A 21,757-nucleotide genomic window follows, 5' to 3' on the forward strand; every position below is an offset into this window, starting at 1 on the left:
TGTCTTCAATGCACTTTCGTAACTCATATCAAAGTATAAATAACTCATCATAATTTTTTATTGTAAAATGAGAATTTGAGTCCAACATTTTTAGATGGAGAGGTAGGTTGAATTGTACAGGGAAGAGCGCATAAGTGAGGCTCTTGCTTGTAATTTAGGCCCTGTTCAGGCTGTAATCAGTTTCTTGCACCCTACCAATAAACATTGAATTTCTTTCTTTTGCCAGAAAGAAAATTGATTTATTTATTATTTCTCGGCAGAAAACAGATAGTGCAGTACAATAAATTATTTCATAGAATAATCCATAACATCTTCTAGAAAGCTACTCCATAACATCTTCTAGAAAAAGTGGGCACAAAAGGGGAGAAGTATATACATCGACGGAACAGAAGACAAAAGCTTTTCATTCATCTCGACAAACATGTCTACACAACGGTTTCGAATGGATGAGAAATGACAGCTCATTATTGCACAAAAGGAATGCAGTCTTACGATCATTAAAAATCGTGTTTTAGATGCCACAATAGGCCTTCAGTGGATTTTGGGTTTTCCGACCCTCATCTGTGCTTATGAATCCGAGAAAACCAAGATTGTCGAATGGCTTATATAATAAGGGGTGTTCATCGTCAACCAGCTCTGTTGGTGCCTCTACCAATTTCTTGCAATAGGAAAATTGTGCAATCGAATACCTTCCTCTTCCTTTTCCCTTCATAGTTACTCTATGAAATGGGGGATGCACTCTGCCGTTGCTCCACGCCTGCATTTCAAAAATGTATACAATCAATGTATTAATATCCACTAGAGATGTCAGTATTTACAACAAAAATACCGAAAGTTAATGGCACAAATGCCATGCCAACATTCTAGATGATTTAGGTAGAAAACATCTGTGCGGCTTTTTTCCAACTTAGATAATGTATGGCGAAGCCATTATTGAATCCAGTTTTCTAATTGAACCAGATTGCAATGTTCTAACTAAGTTTAATATGATTCAGGCTTGCAGATTTAGTGAAAAAAAGAAAATATCTCACCGAGAATGCATCTCCAGCCATGATTACTACGGAGGAAGGAGGAAAGTCAACAGGAATCCAGCTTCCATTCTTCAACTGAACTTCTAAACCATCAACTTCATTCTGTTGAAGTATGGTTATGAAGTTCTTGTCAGTATGAGGAGTAGCACCGAGTTTCGTCTCATTCTGTTCGGGTACTCTGTACTTTGTGAATCTAACAATGTAAGTCACTGATCCCACATGAGATTCGTGGTACTTCTCCACATCATAACTTTCAAACACCAATTTGCTCACCATTTTATCTAATTCTGCTACTTGATTTGCATAGCAGTGCAACAGTTCACTAGTCATGGAAACAGGATATTCAAAAAAAAAAAGAAAGGTAAGCACTTCGGATATGAATAATGAATGGTAGCAATAAACGATAAGAAGAATTGCATATTAATGGAAACAGGTTTACCAGAAATGGTTATTTTTGGAGGGCCACATCTGATTTGTGAACTTCTGGACTGCTTCGAGATTTATTGCATCTTCAATGCTCGTGCTTTCGTAGAGGGGCAGGTAGGGATTAGGCCCATAATAACCAAAGAGGGGAGTTTGAGAAGTGTTTTGGACTTTAATCTCCAACGGGAGGTTAAACAAATCTTGCAGCTCAGAGAATATGGAATCACTAACCTCTGAAGGATACTTATCATGAACAGCTATGAAACAGCCATACTCTTCAAATGCCCGTGTGACTGTGTTTCGCGCTTCAGTCCAAGAATCTTTTCCAGATCGTAGGATTTCCTCCGTTAAATTTATGACCGGAAGCCTGATATTTGACGCGGAACCCATGGTTTTATGACCAATTAACAATAAGGGCTAGCCAGTGCTGGTATTTGAAGAGCCAAGAGGCTAAACAGTTCAGAATAATATGACAAAGAAGTTGATAAGGAACAGTTCATGGTCTGTGTTAGCATAAATATAGTACAATGAAAGAAAAACTAGCTGAGTTCTTTTCCAATTACGTAATACATTTGTCAGACGTAAATTCAATCACTAGCAGTTTGACAAATGTCTCTCTTTACAGAAGGCCACTAAATAAGTAGTATACTAATCTTGCTTAGTGATTAACATGTGTATCACATAATTAATAAGTTGTATTTTCTTGTTGAAGGAAGTAATTGGTCAGTTTAAATAATTTATGCTGAATTATTCCTAACTGAGATTGAAATGGGAAAAAAATGTATTATCAGTTGTATCGACCTCTAAATACCATTATTTTTTGGATTAATTAGAAAAGCTCTGCTTAAGGTTTAACCAATTTTACACTTTACCCCCTAACGTTATATCTTTTCACTTTATCTCCAAAACCATTAGTCAACTCTAACATTTTTTAACAAAACTGTCAAAAATGACATTTACATCCCTTGAGGTTAACTCCAATATATCTCCTTAAGATATAACGCGTTTTGCACTTTTCACTCTAATATCATTTTTCTCTTAATTTATCTGTTTGTCTTTAAAATTACTTTCAAGACATATAATATTTAAAATTATTATTATCCCTAACATAATAATAAAAAAGATTGTATATTGGGAAATTTGCCAAGTTGATTCTGAAATTTTTACACTAAAACCAATTTCGTCTTTCAAAATTTTTTTTTAATCAATTAAGTTCTCGAACCATGTTTTGAGTTCCAATATAAACTTTTGCGGCGGCATCGCTGCATTTTACATCTTTCGCACAACCAAACAGGAGTAAATTTGTCATGTCGGGTCACATTCCTACCCATCGTATACATGTACAGCCAAAAATAGTCACAACCACACCCCCCATCACTGCCAATCTCCCAGACTCGTTAAGCGATCCACCCCTACCAATAATGCCTCAATAAATACACAAAATTAACTGGCGCCGCACTAATAAATACACAAAATAAACTGCCTCAGTAATTTTGTAACTTCCATTCGTGAGAGTTAGCCAGTTGCTAATTTGGTTGCTGGTGGCTGTAAGAGTTCATACTTGTTGTCCTTGATCCTGTTCCCGTACTAATTATCACCATAGTAAAGGTTGTTTTTGTAAAGTGAAGTGGGAATATATTGATCTGCTAATTAGATTTTGACTCTCTATTTGAAGATTTTTAAGGAAGGAATAAGAGTAGCGAGTTTTTGACAAAAAAAAAAAAAAGAATAAGAGTAGCGAGTTCCTTCCCCGAAAGGGCCAAAATTATCATCTCATGATCGCTTCCAGAGCAGCAAGTGGGGAATGGTATCCCGTCTGGAGACGGCATCGACCACCACATTGCGTGAAAGATTCAGAATATAGTAGTCACTTGCACCAGCGACGACTTTTTTTTTTTTTTTTTGGTAATAAAATGGACTATATATTACCAGCGACGACTTTGACAATAAGAAAGGTTCTCTTGTCAATGCATACACCTTCACCAAAGTTGACTTGCATAATGACGTTGCTTGCCGTTGCGAAATTCGTAGCGAGGGAACAGGTGAGGGCTAGCCAGTGGCTGTGGACCTCGAAATGTGCGCTGTGGTAGGATGGGATTTGACAATTTGTAGGAGTTTTATAACGGTACCGATCGGGGAGAACGAGAGGAAGCGATAATGGTGGCGTTTGCGGTGGTTCATTAGCCTTGCGGAAGCGAAGATGTAATGTCAACGGATTGGGTTTGGGCCGGATGCTTAGCTGTACTTGTATGGGATTTGACCCGAATACCCGAAGACTCTTGAACTTATTCTTTCGAATCTAGGGGCTATTTGCGCAACGCATCCTCTGTGTCACACCCTGTATCACACCCTATCACACTCTTTATAATCTCGCCAAGTGTCCCTTATTAAACCAAACCCTCAAATAACCCAACTCGGACCATATTAAATTGATTAATCGATTAACCGGACAGATAACTTAATCTCTTTAACCAAAACCAAGTAAAATAAAAACTCTTTAACCAAAATCACGATTTATCAAGGGAAACAAACCTAAAACCCAAACAACCTCTGTCCTCTCTTCGTCATCTTCACCATTCAAACATCTTCACCATTCACCTTCCGTTGCGCAATTTATATGCATCACTGAAATTGTTATATATCTTATTCACATGAGGCAAAAGTTTTTTGGCTTTTATGCTTTAGTAGTATTCTTCACGAAAGCCAAGTTAGCCACACGTTGACTGGAACAACCACAGTATCGGAGAGGTCAGAAATTGTGAGTTGTTCCTTCAATTTTTTAGCTTTTTTGCTTTAATGGATTATCGATTTTTGTCATGGTGTTACTTTAATATCACATCAATTTTGTGGACTTGAATTTAGATACAAATTACTTGAGTTGAATTTACTTGAATTAGCAATCAAAAATAAGATCAACAATTGCGTTCGTCTGTGGAGACATTTTGGGGATTTTTTTTCAAACATCTGCATGTTTTTATTTTCCTTGTAACTTTTCAGTGGGCTATTTATGTAATACAATAGATGCATATGGTTACCTTGATCCAATCCTAGGATGCATTTAGTGGCTGCAATCCCAGGTACTCTTGCTAGTCTTTCTGAATTACGTAGACAGATATAATATCATGGTTCATATTCATGTTGTAGTAATAAGTAGTATCGAATATTATAGCAGATGTAAATTCAATTAGATTCGCCATTACTTGATCCTAGTGTTGTTGGGCTACCTAATCAAACTGCTCAAGCTTGACGAAAGACAAGTTGAGAAGGCTTTGCTTGTGTTGATCACCACGCAAGTTTGCTTTGGTTCATTTGGGTAATAAATTTCTTATGTTGCTTTAGGCCTTTGTGATTGGAAAGATATGGAGAATGATTTGCCAACTCATGAAGTCCAATCATGTCGTAGATTGGACTTTGAAGATGTTGACTCGCAGGAGATAAATAATAATGCCTTACCTCTTTGTATTACTGATGGCAATCAAGAAAATCAAATTTTTGTTCCTTTAGCTATACCAGATGAGTTGGTCCCGAAACTTGGGATGGAATTTGATACTGAAGTAGCAGCTAGAAATTTTTACCAAAAATATGCCAAAGCATCTGGGTTTGGAACTCGATTGAGTACGGGACATAAAGACAAAAATAGTGATATGATATTGGACAGGATTTTTTGCTGCTCCCGTGAAGGAAAAAGGCCAAAAGACAAACGCAATATGATTGTTAAGTGTCCGCGTCCAGAAACAAGATGTGATTGTAGTGCAAGGATGAAAATTAGCTGTAGACAAGCTGGAAAATACCGTGTTGTGCAATTTGTTACTGAACATAATCATGAGTTATCAACTCCAAGCAAAACTCATTTATTCAGATCTCATAGACACGTGACAATGGCACACGAAGCTGAAATAGATATGGCCCGAAGTTACGGAATTACACCAAAACAGTCGATTGAACTGATGTCGAAACAAGTTGGTGGACGAGAAAATCTTGGATTCATTCGAGATGATTTAAAAAACTACTTACGATCCAAAAGATCCATACCAATGATACAAGGTGACACAGGAGGAGTCTTAGAGTACTTACAAAGGATGCAATTAGAGGATCCAAATTTTTTTTATGCCATTCAAGTAGATGAAGATGACTTGATAACTAACATATTTTGGGCTGATGCAAAGATGAGAACGGATTTTGCTCATTTTGGTGATGTGGTTTGTTTTGATACAACTTATCGAAAGCATAAAGATGGGAGGCCAATTGCATTATTCGTTGGTGTAAATCATCATAAACAAACTACAGTTTTTGGAGGTGCTTTATTATATGATGAGACAATTGGAACATTTGAATGGCTGTTTGACACATTTACTAAGGCTATGATGGGAAAAATACCAAGAACTATTCTTACAGACCAGGACGGAAGAATGGCAACGGCTTTGGCTTCTCAATGGCCAACAACGTATCACCGCTTATGTATATGGCATATCTATCAAAATGCAGCAACGCATCTAGCTGATGTCTTTAAAGATTTTCAAAATTTTGCTGCAGATTTTAGCCACTGCATATATGACTATGAAAATGAGAATGATTTTTTTGAGGGATGGAGTAAAATGTTAAAAATGTATGGTCTGGAAGACAACAAGTGGTTGAAGAAAATGTTTGATATAAAAGAGAAATGGGCTTTAGTATATGGGAGAGAAACCTTCTGTGCTGATATGACCACGACCCAACGAAGTGAGTCCATGAACAGTGTCATAAAGAAATATGTAAGTTATAAACATGACTTGCTTGAATTTTTTGAACACTTTCAAAGGCTATTAGATGATCGTCGCTATGATGAATCCGTAGCAGATTTTAGAGGCAATCAAAGTACACCGGCAATGATATTCCCTTGTAAGATTTTACAGCATGCAGCAAGTATATATACACATGAAGTGTATGAAAAATTGAAGGACGAGCTATGCAAAGGGATTGATTGTAAATGGGAAGTAGATGGTGAATTAGGAAATGAAGTGATTTATCGAGTTACACCATATGGTAAGACTTCCCATCACCTCGTAACTTATGATTCATCCAAGAATTCAATTTCATGTAGTTGTAAGAAATTTGAATTTGCTGGATTTTTGTGTTCACATGCACTAAAAATATTGATGACTCTGAATATTGTAACAATTCCTGATGCATATATATTGAAGAGATGGACAAAAGCAGCTAAAACAGGAAATGTATGTGTTTCCAGTGAAAGTAGCCAGGAAATGGAGTCAAAGGCAAAATTGAGTTTTCGTTACAAAGAGTTATCCTATCTATATATGCAGCTCATGACAAAAGCTTGTGAATGTGATGAAGCTTATAAAATTGCTAAAGATGGATTTTGGAAAATGTTAGAGCAAATGGATGCATGTTGTCAAGGGAAAAAGAAAATGAAAGAAGTGTGTATTGAAGAAAGGAAAAGCGTGAATCAAGATGTTGATACCCATGCAGCCGAAATCGATTGTAGTAAAATAAAAGGCATCAAAGTGAAAGAAAGAGTTACTTACAAGTCGAGCAAGAGACCAAAAAGTGCACTAGAAATGGCTACTAAGAAACGCAAGTACAAGGTGAAAGAGAAGTCTTCATCAAAAAGATTACAGGTTTGATAATTTATTTAGTTTATGTGTACCATGCTATTTTTTTGTTTGACTATTAATTTTTTTTTGGTTCCTTAGTTCTACGATGAATGATGAGCATGGAAATATTTTTGGGATCCTTATTTATAATTTGGATAAAAATGATTGTAGGAATCTGGAAATAATGCTGTTCATTCAAGTATGGATTCTATTACAATTCAAGGTTTTGTTCGAAAATTACCACCACAACAGGTTTAGTTATTCGTCATTTTTCTCTTGTATAGTATAGTAGATATGTAATTCATTCTAAATTTTTATTTGAATATTTTATTCTTAAATGACTAAACTACATTGAAGGTATATTTTGTCAATGATATTTTTTATTTGTGGTTGTATCTCTTTAATTATATCAGGAATTTGGAATTCCAATAGAAGACATCTGCAATAGGCAAAATACTAAGAACATGACACAATTATTACAAGTAAGTGAATAGTATGCTTTTTGTAGATATTATGTCAACCATTAGTTGCATGTTGTTTCTTATTTATCTTAATTTTTTCCAAGTATTATAGTTTTGCAAGTTTACAGCTGCTTGTTTGTATGTGTGGTCTTTTATTTCTTATTTTTCTGGCAGACATTGGACCCTAACTTCTACCAAGGCTATGATTTGATGTCTTCAAGTTCAATAGCACAACAACATGCATCAATAAGTTTTGTCCAAGTAAGAAAAAACTTTGATTAATTATTTAATCTTATATATATTAGTTTGATAATTTACAATTATAATTCAATATATTTGCTAACTTTGGGTCTGTTTTTGTAGGCACAAGAACTTGAAAATAATGATGATGCTGATCAACAAGTTGTTGAAAATGGGAAAATTGAATGAAGATGCTTATGAAGAAATGGAGGACAAGACTGTGGTATTGCGCTCATGGATTAATTAGACCTTTAAGTGGAATAATACTTTGTGCTTATACTTCAACGTGTTTTTTATATTTTTGTTCAAATTTCTGTTAATAAACGTTCTTTTGACTAAACTGTAGAAGATGAAATATATTAGTTGAGCTGCTCTGGATAATATATTTGCACCCTTCTCTTTAGCACATTGAGCCGTCCAACTCACAGACTGGCTCTCATGGTCAAACGTATTCAACAGCCTCTTGTTCGAATGGGAAGGATAAGATTCAGCAACAATTTAAATGCAGATCCTCGACTAACAGTAAAAACAAGTACAAACTCATCTCAGGAATGTTCAAGTAATCCACAATTTTGGTTTTAATATCATGCTCCACAGTACCTTCCTCTGCACCCCCATGAAGTACATGATTGCTCAAATTTGCAGTAATTTCCTTTAAGCTAAATGTAGATGAATCCCAATACTATAGCATTTGAAAACAAGAAAACAACCCGTACAAAGTCAAGGCTTCATTAAAGCCAGGAATGGATTCTTCAATGCAAAATGTCCTATCAGACAAAAGAGCAGTTGCCCTCAAGAATTCCAACTGGGCATTAAGCCTTGCAAGAGATATTGACCTTCCCAAGCAGCCATTTTGATTCAAAGACTCAGAGTCAATTTCATGTGATTTTGCCAATGACCCATCTTCAGAAGCCTCCTCGAGAGCCTCCCTTAGTTTGTTCTCCGGCGAATTCTTGAGAGTTGATGGCTTTGCCTTACCCCACTCCCTCCTCCTCCTCCACGAACCTTTTCCTCTCCTGCTCTTCTTGTCGATCATCAAGGTTGCACAGAATGATATAGGCTTCCATAGTCTCAGATGCAGTAACACAAATCAGTTCCAGTTGACTGAAAAAACCTATCATCATATCAAATACCCCTGCAGTATTAGGGAAAAAGTTACAAGCTTTACATGATTGAAGCTTCATTATGCATAACATTCTGCAAATAAGAGATTTCAATTATCTAATTTTCATAATTTTCATAAACATTGATTTTTCTGAACAGCAACAATGAAGTGAATGAATACATAAACCCTGCAACTAGTCACACCAATGCATGTCAAGATGGCACCTCTATCCATATAGACCAAAACCAGAAAACCATTGCAATTTGCTGCAGCAAATGTAACTTTAAAATTATCAGTAAAGTTATCCTTTAAAATTTAGAAAAACTAAACGTAACAAAAGAACTTTGGGGGAAAGAGAGAGAGAAACCATTTCTCTGTTAGTTGCACAGCACCCCACAAAGAATTCGAAGAGCATGGTGATTAAAATAAGGAAATTCATCATTTTTCAGACACAGGATAAAAATTGTTATGCAGCTTCTAGCTTCTTTTTTGAGCTCACCATTTGATAAAGCTTGACAAGTTATAAGGATGGCCTACTGAGTACAATCATCAGTAGTAAAACAGTGATCACACATGTTTCTTGGCTTTAATTCATAGTTACAGAATAAAAAAAAGTAGTTTTTTTTGAGAAGCACATACCTTTAGGCTTTATCAGGTTTTAGATGATCCCATCAACCATTCTGAACAAGAAACAAGTGGTACTAATTAAGACGAAAACCTCTGCGTCAATCCTAGTCAGGTTTGTGACGGATTCAAAATTTTTTAATGTGAGTAAATATATCGGAATAATGTAGTTCCAATGGTTTGGTTTCCATGCACACAAAAATATATACAAGAGTCCGTGTAAATGCTAGGATTGCTTAATAACTGATAATGACAAAAAAACTAAAAAATAAAAAAAAACTGATGATGACAAAACAATGAGTTAGCTTTACATTTAATGGGTGGATTAGCTACATCAGCTAAGATTAGGTCTTAATAGTTATTGAAGTCTTCACACAAAAATTTTCAAAAGTCAGGAGTTGTTACGAGTAAAATTTGATAAGATTTAGCAATTCAGGATTAAATAAAATGAAGCTTAATAATGATGATTAGGTCTCAATAGTTAGTGAACACCAAAGTCAACATGTCCGTGGGCATTGGTGAAACCAGAATTTGAGATTTACGGGGTAAGACAAGTAAAAATAGTAGAACTAAGGGGGCACTCTAAAAAACAAATTGCAGACTAATTCACGAACGACATATACTACTTTTGTTACAGATTTTTACATGCAAGATTAAAATGCCATCGATGGAAAAATGGCAATGTCCAAATGGCACATATTTAACATTTGGGGGGAAAAAAGGTTAAAATGGTAGATAACATTTGAAGTAGAGGAGTTGCTCTACTAGCAAAAATATGGGAGCAACCAAGTCAGACTTTTACCTTACAGTTTGATTCATCTTCCTCTTAGGCATTTGATCGAACAGGTGGTGAGGTTCGTCCAATTTTGTTTGAGAGCACATAATCTGATGACCTTTGACGCAAACAACAAAAGCTAAATTAACTTTGCATCCACAAACAAAACTTCGGAAGCAAAAGTACCCATTACCCAGTACAAATTTACACTAAAACTAAATATATTTCTACCATAAGAAAGAGCTTCGAAGAAACCCGCCAAGGTTTTTAAGAAATAAGTTGTTTCTCACCTTTGGGAAGAGCTTCGAAGCTTTATCTCGTCCTTGTAAAAAAGTTGTTTCTCATGTGAGATAGGATGCATCTTCGTGCAAACCCTTTTCGGCATCTAGGACCATATCCGTGAATATTTCGTCAAAGCTGAATGGTGAAGATGAATAACTTGGCTTTCGTGAAGCATACTACTAAAGCATAAAAGCCAAAAAACTTTTGCCTCATGTGAATAAGATATATAACAATTTCAGTGATGCATATTAAATTGCGCAACGGAAGGTGAATGGTGAAGATGACGAAGAGAGGACAGAGGTTGTTTGGGTTTTAGGTTTGTTCCCTTGATAAATTATGATTTTGGTTAAAGAGTTTTTATTTTACTTGGTTTTGATTAAAGAGATTAAGTTATCTGTCCGGTTAATCGATTAATCAATTTAATATGGTCCGAGTTGGGTTATTTGAGGATTTGGTTTAATAAGGGACACTTGGCGAGATTATAAAGAGTGTGATAGGGTGTGATACAGGGTGTGACACAGAGGATCCGTTGCGGGCTATTTGGAACTAGAGTTTTTTACCAAGTTTTTTAGTTATTAATTTTTTAACAACTTTAACTACAGAATCTAAAAAAACTTATCAAATTTTTTAACCTACACACTTTAAAATATCTAATACACAAAAAACTTTCTCTTTTCTTCTTCTTTCTCCCCCATTCCGATCCACCACACCTTCATCGCCGGTCACCACCTCGGCCGCTGCTTCCAGTGCCGGCCTTCCTTTTTTTTTTTTTTTTTTCCTTTCTTCCTCTCCCCCTCCCCTCTCCCTTTGATCGATCTGTAACCCTTCTTTTTTTTTTTCTCCTTCTCCCTCTCCCCATCCCCCTCTCCCTTTGACCGATCTGCAACCTCTCTCTTTTCTTTTTTTTTCTCTCCCTCTCCCTCTCCTTCCCTCCCCTCTCCCCCTCTCCTCCTCTCCTCCCCCTCCTCTCCCTGGCCACCCTCTCCCTTCCCCTAGCTGCGATCTGGTCGCCAAACCGCATCTACGATCTGGTCACGCAACCACATTAGGCAAAGGGGAATGGGGAAGGGGAGGAAAGTAGGAAAGGGGAAGAAAGAGGGAGAGAAAGAGCAAAAAAAATAAAAATAAAAGAAAAAACCATGGCTGCTAGTTCTCTGCCTTCGGGAGGGAGAGGGGGAGGGTGAAGGGAAGTAGAGGGGGAGGGGGAGAAGAGGGGAAGAGAAAAAGAAAAAAATTTTTGGGTAAGGCCGCTGCTGGTTCTTCAACGCTAGAGTTGAGGTGACGGGGGAGGGGGAGGAAGAAGAGAGAAGAAGAAGAATAGAGGAAAGAAAGAAAAAGAAAAAGAAAGAAAAGAAAAAAAATTTTGGACCATCTGCTGGTTCTTCAATGTTGGAGATAGAGGTGACAGGGGAGGGAAGGGGGAGGGGGAAGGAAGAAAAAGAAGAAGAAGAGAGGAAAGAAAAGAAAAATGAAAGAAAGAAAAAGAAAAAGAAAAAGAAAGAGAAAAAGAAAGAAAAAAAAGAAAAGGAATAAAAAGTTTTTTATCTTAAAATTTTTTTTCAAAACTTCTACAGTACACTACAGTAAAGTTTAAACAAACTTCTAAAAAACTCAGGTTCCAAATGGAGCCCAGGTTTGATTGGGTCTGAATACAAGTTGGATATCTCCGGCCAAAAATTTTAGGCAAAGAAATGAAGAAAATATTTTTCTAAACAAATATTAATTGCACACAACAAATTCCAATTAAAAATCACAAATTACTTTAGTTAATTATTCTAATGCCTACAAATTACAATTTCTAAAAAAATCCAAACAAATATTAAATACTCAAATACATAATCAAAATAATTACTTATTCAAACACGTTTGAGTCAAATTTGAGTCGAAACTTAATATTCCATATTCGATCAATTTTTAGATTAGCATAAACGGGTCCAGATCGGATCCGAGTAAATGAAATTATATCTATATCCATATTCGGAAAAATATCATCATATTTCCCTAATATGACAAATTTACCCCTGCCTGATTGTTCATAAGATGTAGGGATAATTTTAGAAATCTCTCCTAATGTTTTGCATAATATCACACAACGTCCCTTAAGTTTTTACAATCTCATATATCTCTCTTGGATTGACATTTTTTGTAACATTTTAACCCCTTTGGAGAAAATGCAAGAAAGACAAAACTTTTATTCCAATACTACCCTTATGTTATCCTACTTATGAAGCTTACACGAACAATAAAAAAAAATACGGTTAAAAAATAAAAAAAAGGAAAATATGAGAGGTTATAAATGCAATAATGAGTAATTTTATAGATATACAACAACTATTATATAATATAATGCATGATGTTCAACAAAATAAAGGATATTTCTAAATATATATTTGGTCATTAGATAATTTTTTTGATTATTTTTAAATTCTGACTTATTTAGAAAGTTTTTTTTTCTAGAAGTAGGATTTATATTACAAGCTATGCACATTAGGAGATTATTTTGGTTTTCAGCACAACTTAAACTACATCATGTATTAAAATATATCTCCTAAAAAATTTCTTGGCTTCCTTATTGTTGGATTTGAGTTTTATCTCACTAATTGTTATTTCGTTGGGTTTAAATTTTATCCGTGTTGGGTTTGGGTTTTATCCTACCAACCGTTTATTTTGTTAGGGTTGAATTTTATCCCACCAATTGTTTATTTTGTTGGGTTTGAATTTTATCCCACCAACTGTTATTTTGTTAAATTTTATCCCACAAACTGTTATGAAAAATATGCATGGAATGTAATAAATGTCACTCAAACATGTGATCCTATCGCGAAAACGGCCTAAAGGGTCTAGCATTGAACTAACCCATTTCTATAAGTTCTCACTAGCATTGAACTAGTGAGAAATCGGGGAGAAAAGCCACAACTAGCGTTGGACTAGTGTGGTGACGTCATGCATTTATTATAACTAAATAAATCATATAAAACATAATTAAAACAAGTAAACACATAAATCACAAAGAGCACATAACACGTAGACATGATATCTAGATGCAAAATTCTAAAAAAAATGAATAAACACATAAACACACAAGCATGCATGCATACAAGCAAAGAAACGTACATAACGATCTAACTATTATATTTGGGACCCTAACTATAATTTAAGGGGAGAATTTGAAAAAATAATAATCTAACTATCACATTCATCTAACTAATTACATTTTTGACAAAATTAAAACCTATCTATTACATGATCTAGCTAAATACATGTCTTGAACATCTATCTATTACAACTTGGTATTTAAATATCTCTCAAATAATCATCAAATTAAATAAAAATAAATAAAATAAATAAAACTTAAAATGAATAAAATAATTAAATAAAAGAAAAAAACACTCAAAACATGCAATTACACATAAAAGACACATAGGAGCACATAAGAGGATTTAAAATAATACAAAAAAGTATCTCCCTTGAAATTATGGTTAAATGGAGTGTAATTGGTCCTATTTATATTCCAAAATCGACAAAATGGTCAAGGCACCAATTTAATCATAAAGAAATGGAAATAATCATGAAATCTACTGATAAAAGCATTTAAATGAAGCATAATTAACAATTAAAAAAGAGAATCAACTTATATTTAAGAAATCAAAGATGTCAGGGACCTAAGTGCAAAAACATTAAGAAAATTAGGGGTCAAAATAAAAATTAAAGTTCAGAAACCAAATTACAATTAAATTAGAGATCTAATTGAAAGAAAATAAAATATTTTGGGGCCACAATGAAATTACTCAAAATACAGGGACCAGACATGCAAATTTCATTTTTGGTCTTGCAAGATGAAGGCCACTTGGGTCATTCCTTATTTCTTATCTGGGCCAAAGCCTCCTAAGCTCAGGGAAAGTCCAATAAAGAAATGCAGGCTAGACCATCATTCTTGTCCAAACTAACCCAACCAAAATGCAACTCTCACACCCAAGTCAGAATCCAATCAAAATAAACCAACAACCCATTCCCTAAATCCAAACAAAAATAACCCTTAACACAAACTAACCTATTTTATTAAAATCCAACAAGGTAATAAATCTACAAAAAAAAATGCTAAGCCTTAATTATGCATTAAATCCCAGAATTAATCTACCCAAAAAACCACTTAAAACATGCAAGAGAAGATTAAAGTTTAAAAGGGGCAAAATTGATTGAATTTTTCCAGATTTTGGGCTACAATAGAATTACATAAAAATTGAGGGGTCAAACTACAATTTGTCATTTTTTTCTCACGCAAGCTTCAAAGAAGAGCTTTTGCTGCAATCTTGAAAGCTTATTACCCAGAGTCACTCGCAGCTAATTTCCTAAACCTACAAGACCTTATGACCCGTGGATTTTTTTTTTCATAATTAGACATCTAAGGAAACCAACAACATAAGAAAAGAAAGAAAAACAAAACAAGAAATGCAAGATGAAACCGTAGAAGAAAACAAAGAAGAGCAGAAAGGGAATGAAGCAGTCATCCAAAAGCTTTGGTTCCGTAGATTCAATCTTGTACATGAATTGGAATGAGCAAGAAGAGGACTAAGAGTTACCTTCACCACCTTATGGAGTCGAAATTGTGATGGAAATCCGCAGGAAGCTGAGCAAGCTCCACCAAGTATGAAAACCCAAATTGCAGATTTTGGTGAAGAGCTGTGAAGACCCGGACTTTAGGCTTGAATTTCAAGGCTATGTTGGCGTTTTTTCAAGGAATTTTCTGAACAAAAGTTGTTCATTGATGAACGAATATGGTGCAGAAAGAAAAAAATCAGCTAAATAACTAAAATCTAGATTGGATTTTGAGCAAAAATTAGGCCTGAAGGTCAGCCCTGACTCAGGGTTTTTACACAAATTTTTTCTGCTCTTTTTCTTCCTTTTTCTCCCTCTGTTTTCTTCTCTTTTTCTTTTTTCGCCCTCTCCTCTCTCCTGTTCCTTCCCTAAGGCTGCTTTTTTATGCTTTTATATGGAACAAAACTTATCCCAAAACCTAAGATCAATGGTGCAGATTTTGCCGCACTTTCTTGGCAATCTTTGAGCCACTAGATGGCTCTTAATTCTGGAACTTTCTTAATGTTTGAGATGAAGGACATGTGGCAAAAGGTTTGGGGAAAGAAAAACAAGAAAAATGAATGGAATGGGGTGCAAAGATGCTGCTACAATTTTCAGTACTGGCTTGTTGCTGGTTTTTGTACCAGCTGGTTTTTTACTCGTTCCTAAGTTGTTTTTTTTTTAACAAAATCTGATTTTGATTTATTTTTCTATTTTTTTTCTTTTTCAGCTTTTTCCTACAAAACCAACCAAACAAAAAATGATTTTGTGGAAACAACTTTTCATTCATTTTCTCTCATTTTCTCCTTTTTTTTGAAAGATACCAACAATAATGAAAAAAAATGAAATAACGAAAAAAAATAAAAATGAATGAATTAGCAAAATTTTTGGTGTCTACAACTTGTCCCTCTTTGTCTGAGTTTCGCAGAAATTCAAGACAAAAACGTAGATACCAAATTACTCACCTGTCTAACTCAGCTGCAATTGAAACAGTAAGCAAAAACTTAATAAATAGGAAAACTTAAACCCAGAAAAGAAAAGGAGTTGTGGGGTAAAATTCAATCCCAACAAAGTGAACGGTTAATGGGATAAAATTCAATTCCAACAAAATAAAGGTTGATGGGATAAAATTCAAATCCAACAAAATAAAAGTTGGTGGGATAAAATCCAAATCCAACAAAATTTTATCCCAATCCAACAAAATAAAGGTTGGTAGGATAAAATCCAAATCCAGCAAAATAAAGGTTGGTGGGATAAAACCCAAATCCAACACAGTTTGTGGGATAAAATCCAAACCCAATACTTATAACTGTTCACGATATTTTTTAAGGTGTTAATTACTTACTAAAATTTTCGTAAGTAATTGACTTTGATTAGATTTAATTTATCCACGTTCTTTGTTGTCCCACTATGACCTCGATGTAGATTTAATCAACATTTTTAGTTTAAAAATTTTATTTTGTTTTGACTTCTGGTTAAATAACTGTTAAGGGTAAGGGTAATATTGTCAATTTATGACCTTCAATAGAAACATTTAGTCTTATCAAATTGACAGGGTAGGTAAGTGGGATTTTAAAAACCTTAGGAGAGTTGAGTCATATTATGAAAAACCTCAGGAGAGGTTTTTGAAATTATACCTAAGATGTAAAATGTTGTGGCGCCGCCACGGAAGTCTTACATTGGAAGTAAAAAAATAGTTCAAGAACTAAATTGGTTTAAAAAAAATCATGAAGGATAAAATTGGTTTTAGTATAAAAGTTTAGGGACCAATTAGCAAATTTTCCTTGTATATTTATGGATTTAGGTCTTATTAAATTTCATGTCCATAATTACAGATTTTTAGATAAAGAAAAATATCCTGCTTATTTTACATGATAAGGGGAAAAAAACAAAAATTATTAGTGCAAAAATATGCTATAAAAACATTATTAAAGTTCTATAGATTGGTATTGTTTGGATTGAAAATTATTTGGAAAATTTTTAAAAATAGTAATGTAATATTTTTTTGTGATTTGATGTTTGTGAATAAAAATGTGGTTAAAAATTAAAAAAGGAATTGAAAAGCGTGCCTATGATGCAACAAAAAAGTTGTTTAGAAAAATTTAGCAATCCAAACAAATTTTAATAGCACCTAATCATGCTATATTAAAAAATTAGCCCAGAAACTTTGAAGTCCAAATCACTTATGTTTCTCTCTTTTTTAAGTATTACCAACGAAAAATGTTTACTCGCATAAAAAGAAAATATCTAGATATTAAAAGAAAAGTGCAACCATATGTACATTCACAAAGATAAATTGACAATATTCGAGTACTTTTAGACTTTTATTAATAGTTTCACATATTAATTTTTTAATAACAAATTTTGTTATTTTTTCATTATTACGTGAAATTAGCAAGATATTTTTCTCAATCTAAAAATTGTATAATTATGGGATGAAATTTAATTAGGACCATATCTATAAATATATTGTTTGTTCATTATTATGTTCGGGATATTGATTTTTTAGACATTATTTGTCCTGAGTGTTATAAAATATTGGAATTGATTAACAATAGACCTGTCAATCGGGCCTAATGAGCCGGGCTTACATAAGCTCAAATTTAGCTCATTTAATTTGTAACATTTTTGGGTTTTGAGTTATGAGTTTCGGGTTAATAAATGTGAAACTCATACTCAATTCACATAATATTCGGGTTATGAGCCTTATTCGGGTCTAACCCAAACTCACTTATTACTCCTTAATTTTCTTAATATAATTACTATAACTATTAAGTTGTAAAACTAATTTAACATTTATAAGACTACAATATTAAAACTAAACATGAATAAATAATAGTTTTTAAAAAGTATATAAACCAAAAAATTTTCAACAATATTTATATTTAATTCATTCAAAATATATAAAAAATAGTAATAAAATATGTGATCATAACGTCAATGCATCTTTAAAAGTTAGAACTTTTTTATAGCCTTGTGATTTGAATCCAAACATACTTGATGATTTGTGTTTCTAGACCAAAAAAAAATCAACCAATATTATGCCAACACAAAAATTTACTCATCCAATAAAAAAAGTTAGAGATTCAATTATGCATTACTAATATTGGCTCTCAAGAAAGCTCATAGAAGAATCTTCAAATGTATTTTTGTGTTTTGTAATTTAAATATATTTAATATTTAGTAATAATATATTTAGATATATAATTATACATAATATCAAAATATAAATATTATATATATAGGTAATTAAAGGGTCGGGTCTCTATCGGATTTGAGGCTAATGAGACCCAAACTCGACTCATATTTAATTCAGGCTTAATTTTTAGGCTTAAACTTAGACTGACTCACTAAAAGGTCGGGCTCATCGGATTTTTTGTCGGGTTGAACGAGTCGAGTTCGGACTGACCCAACCCCATTGACAGTCCTAATTAACAATTTTAGTGCCAAATAGATAAATTAAAGAAAATAAGTTAGGGGAATCACTGCATTCAACTATTAAGGGTATAAATAGTTTTTTGATATTACCATTACATATCATTAGAGTCAAATTAGAATTGCAAATGATCGAACCGCTCGCGAGTCGTTTGAATCAAAGTTTGACTCGAGTTCAATCAATAACGAGCTTGAGTTGAGTTTGAGTTGACAAAATCAAACTTAAACTCGAATACGAGTTCAAAAACATTCAACTCGTTAGCTCGCGAGCCGCCTAATATTTTATTATTTGTTAAGAAAAATTATTATTTTATTTAATTTTTTTAAAAAATAATTATTTTTATTTTTTTAAAACTCGAGTTCGAGTTCGAGTTCGAACTCGACTCAAATTTGGGTCAAGTAAGAGCTTGAGCTGTTAGCTTGTTACATTGAGAGTTTGTCGAGTTCGAGTTTGATAAAATTAAATTAAGTCTTGACTCGCCAAATCTCAACTCAATTCGACTAACCTAATGGTGATAAAACTAACGGTTTTAAAGGATAAGGTGAGAAAAAATAACGTTAGAGGGCAAAGTGTGTACCCATTTCAATTAAATTCCGATAAATAGAACATGCAACGATGCTCATTTGAGCTTTGCCGAAAGTAAATGCCTCGATGCACCGCTCCTCGAGGGAAAAAACTGAAATTGTTAATGGACAAAAGGTGCACATGACTTCAATTAAATAAACAAGTTAATCGATCCATTTGTTCAAGATTTTGCACCAGTCATCTTGCTTCGAATTGATTTCCAGTTGCATGGTCAGAATTTTAACAAACAAGCGGAAGTAAAGGACTTAGGATTAAAGATGATTGATGTTTTCTCAAGTCTTCCTAGACACACTTAATAGGTGAAACTTGTTCATTCTTATCCACCAACGAACCTCCTGGATGCTAATACATGCTGTAGCTTTATTGTTGGATTTAAGTTTACCGAAGATGAATGGCCTAAAATCAGTATTGGTGTTACCTGTTACTAATTCCAATGACCAGCTTCATGCCAGAGGAAGCTGATACCATCATTTGCTAATGTTTTTTCAGATTCCACTTATTCTGCCAAATCTCAGTAGGAGTAACGTGGGACAGTAGTGGGAAACTAGGTTTCATCCTGTGCTTGAATTTGCTATTTATCTTAGGAATATCCTCTATTCCTGTTGATGCAAGAATTATACAATTCTTTATGACGATCAAGATGGTAAGTTGAAATTGGGTTGCAAGCAATTAATTAAAGAAAGTAAAAGATTGTCCGCCATCTAATTAAGGAGCCAGAAAATTCACACATTCAGCCCATGAATTGAAAAAATGCCCTCAAAACGCAAACTGGGCATTATAAATTTGCTCATGCTGGAGCCCTTTCACACCAACCCTTCTCCAAGAACCAGAAAGGTTGTCGATTTATATGCTTTCAGTCTATAGAACACTGCCCAAGTTGTCATCAAAGTCTAAACTACTTTCTTGCTGCTTTACTAGCCATGTCGCAGTTCAACAAGAATGGTACTTCTAGGCGTATCCCAACTCCTGGGAAAGCTACAGTTCTTTCAATTGGCAAGGCTTTCCCAAGGCAAGTCGTTCCTCAGGACTGTTTGGTGGAGGGCTACGTTCGTGACACAAAATGTGTGGACCCGGCCATCAAGGAGAAACTAGAGCGCCTGTGTAAGGAAAATTTTTTTTCCCCCTATCATTGCCTAATTCTCCTTTTATCAAACTGTCAAATAATTAAACTTCTTCTGAACTGAATTTTCGGAGATGTAACATGTTTTTGCACAGTGAAAGGCGTCTAATATGTAACACTTTCTTGTTCTGTTTCTGCCAGGTAAAACAACTACTGTGAAGACCAGATACACTGTGATGTCAAAGGAGATCCTTGACCAATACCCTGAACTAACAACTGAAGGCTCACCAACCATCAAACAAAGGCTTGAAATTGCAAATCCAGCAGTTGTAGAGATGGCAAAGGAAGCAAGTTTGGCTTGCATCAAGGAATGGGGAAGGCCTGCTGATGATATCACCCATGTTGTTTATGTTTCCTCAAGTGAGATAAGATTGCCTGGAGGAGATCTTTACCTTGCTACTGAACTTGGCTTAAGGAGTGATGTTGGTCGCGTAATGCTGTACTTTCTGGGCTGTTATGGGGGTGTTACTGGTCTCAGGGTTGCCAAGGACATTGCTGAAAACAATCCAGGAAGCAGAGTTCTCCTGGCTACTTCTGAGACTACCATACTTGGCTTCCGTCCTCCAAGCAAGGCGCGCCCTTATGATCTGGTTGGTGCTGCACTTTTTGGTGATGGAGCCGCTGCAGTGATCATTGGGGCTGATCCCATAATTGGAACAGAATCTCCATTCATGGAATTAAACTATGCAGTTCAGCAATTCTTGCCAGGGACCAACAACGTCATTGATGGCCGGCTTTCTGAAGAGGGCATAAATTTCAGGCTTGGTAGAGACCTTCCTCAAAAGATTGAGGACAACATTGAGGCATTCTGCAAAAAGCTCATGGCCAAAGCTGGTTTGGGAGACTTCAATGACTTGTTTTGGGCTGTCCACCCTGGCGGACCGGCTATCCTTAACCGATTAGAAAGCACCCTCAAGTTGAAGCCTGGAAAGCTGGAATGCAGCAGGAGGACGCTGATGGACTTTGGGAATGTTAGCAGCAACACTATATTGTATGTGATGGAGTACATGAGGGAAGAGTTGCAGAAGGAGGGTGGTGAAGAATGGGGACTTGCTTTAGCATTTGGTCCAGGCATAACCTTTGAAGGCATCCTCGTTCGAAGCCTCTAAGCTGCCTAGCTAGCATATGAAAGCTATCTTGAGATAAGATAACACTTGATACCTACCAGTTGATAACAGCTTTTGCTATAGATTTAACTTCAAATTTCTATCAGACTATGTAACAAGAAGTTCTAGGGCATGCAGGGGGTGAGAAATTGACCCTAATAATAACACTTGCAATCCCAAATGTGGTTTCCTACCTTAATTTATGCTTCACTTTCCTATACAACTTTAACCTGATGATCCAAGGTTAACTAGCGTTCAAAGTTTCTTCAATTTCGATAGGAACTCCAACTCCAAGTGATGCTACCTTAATTGGCTTTCTGTAAAATGTGGAGCGGAGCAGTCAGGATTGGATTTGCATTGTAATTGAAATGCGCAACGTCATTGATGAATGTGTTACAAATTC

At 34.8% G+C, this 21,757-nt stretch overlaps 3 protein-coding genes and 1 long non-coding RNA gene across 4 annotated transcripts; 3 read left to right on the plus strand and 1 right to left on the minus strand.

The window, feature by feature from the left end:
• Window positions 1-276: 276 nt before the first annotated feature.
• LOC113760571 (probable 2-oxoglutarate-dependent dioxygenase AOP1) lies at window positions 277-1,847 on the minus strand. The gene is made up of 3 exons (XM_027303204.1): window positions 1,471-1,847; window positions 1,032-1,353; window positions 277-757 (listed from the first exon to the last, which is right to left on the minus strand). The coding sequence occupies exons 1-3, from the start codon at window positions 1,842-1,844 to the stop codon at window positions 512-514; spliced, it is 942 nt and encodes a 313-aa protein (XP_027159005.1). The 5' UTR covers window positions 1,845-1,847; the 3' UTR covers window positions 277-511.
• A 2,966-nt stretch (window positions 1,848-4,813) lies between these two features.
• On the plus strand, window positions 4,814-7,075 carry LOC113759340 (protein FAR-RED IMPAIRED RESPONSE 1-like). Its single transcript, XM_027301906.1, has 2 exons — window positions 4,814-6,839; window positions 6,921-7,075. Exons 1-2 carry the CDS (start codon window positions 4,814-4,816, stop codon window positions 7,073-7,075), a joined length of 2,181 nt encoding a protein of 726 aa, XP_027157707.1.
• A 207-nt stretch (window positions 7,076-7,282) lies between these two features.
• Window positions 7,283-7,768, plus strand: LOC113760662. Its single transcript, XR_003467089.1, has 3 exons — window positions 7,283-7,297; window positions 7,459-7,527; window positions 7,681-7,768. It is a non-coding gene; the product is annotated as an uncharacterized LOC113760662 (long non-coding RNA).
• Window positions 7,769-20,137: 12,369 nt separating this feature from the next.
• On the plus strand, window positions 20,138-21,357 carry LOC113755184 (type III polyketide synthase A-like). The gene is made up of 2 exons (XM_027299246.1): window positions 20,138-20,229; window positions 20,390-21,357. The coding sequence occupies exon 2, from the start codon at window positions 20,425-20,427 to the stop codon at window positions 21,355-21,357; it is 933 nt and encodes a 310-aa protein (XP_027155047.1). The 5' UTR covers window positions 20,138-20,229; window positions 20,390-20,424.
• Window positions 21,358-21,757: the final 400 nt, after the last annotated feature.

This window comes from Coffea eugenioides, chromosome 2 (genome assembly GCF_003713205.1).
Source record: "Coffea eugenioides isolate CCC68of chromosome 2, Ceug_1.0, whole genome shotgun sequence".
NCBI lineage: Eukaryota > Viridiplantae > Streptophyta > Magnoliopsida > Gentianales > Rubiaceae > Coffea > Coffea eugenioides.

Bases quoted from the DNA above. Each gene is read 5' to 3' on its own strand.
- LOC113760571 (XM_027303204.1), bottom strand. From the start codon at position 1,844: ATGGGTTCCGCGTCAAATATCAGGCTTCCGGTCATAAATTTAACGGAG. The intron at 1,354-1,470 runs GTAAACCTGTTT...TTCCATGACTAG, and splicing joins TCCAAAAATAACCATTTCTG to TGAACTGTTGCACTGCTATG. The intron at 758-1,031 runs GTGAGATATTTT...TTTGAAATGCAG, and splicing joins TGGCTGGAGATGCATTCTCG to GCGTGGAGCAACGGCAGAGT.
- LOC113759340 (XM_027301906.1), top strand. From the start codon at position 4,814: ATGGAGAATGATTTGCCAACTCATGAAGTCCAATCATGTCGTAGATTG. The intron at 6,840-6,920 runs GTTGTCAAGGGA...ATACCCATGCAG, and splicing joins GTTAGAGCAAATGGATGCAT to CCGAAATCGATTGTAGTAAA.
- LOC113755184 (XM_027299246.1), top strand. From the start codon at position 20,425: ATGTCAAAGGAGATCCTTGACCAATACCCTGAACTAACAACTGAAGGC.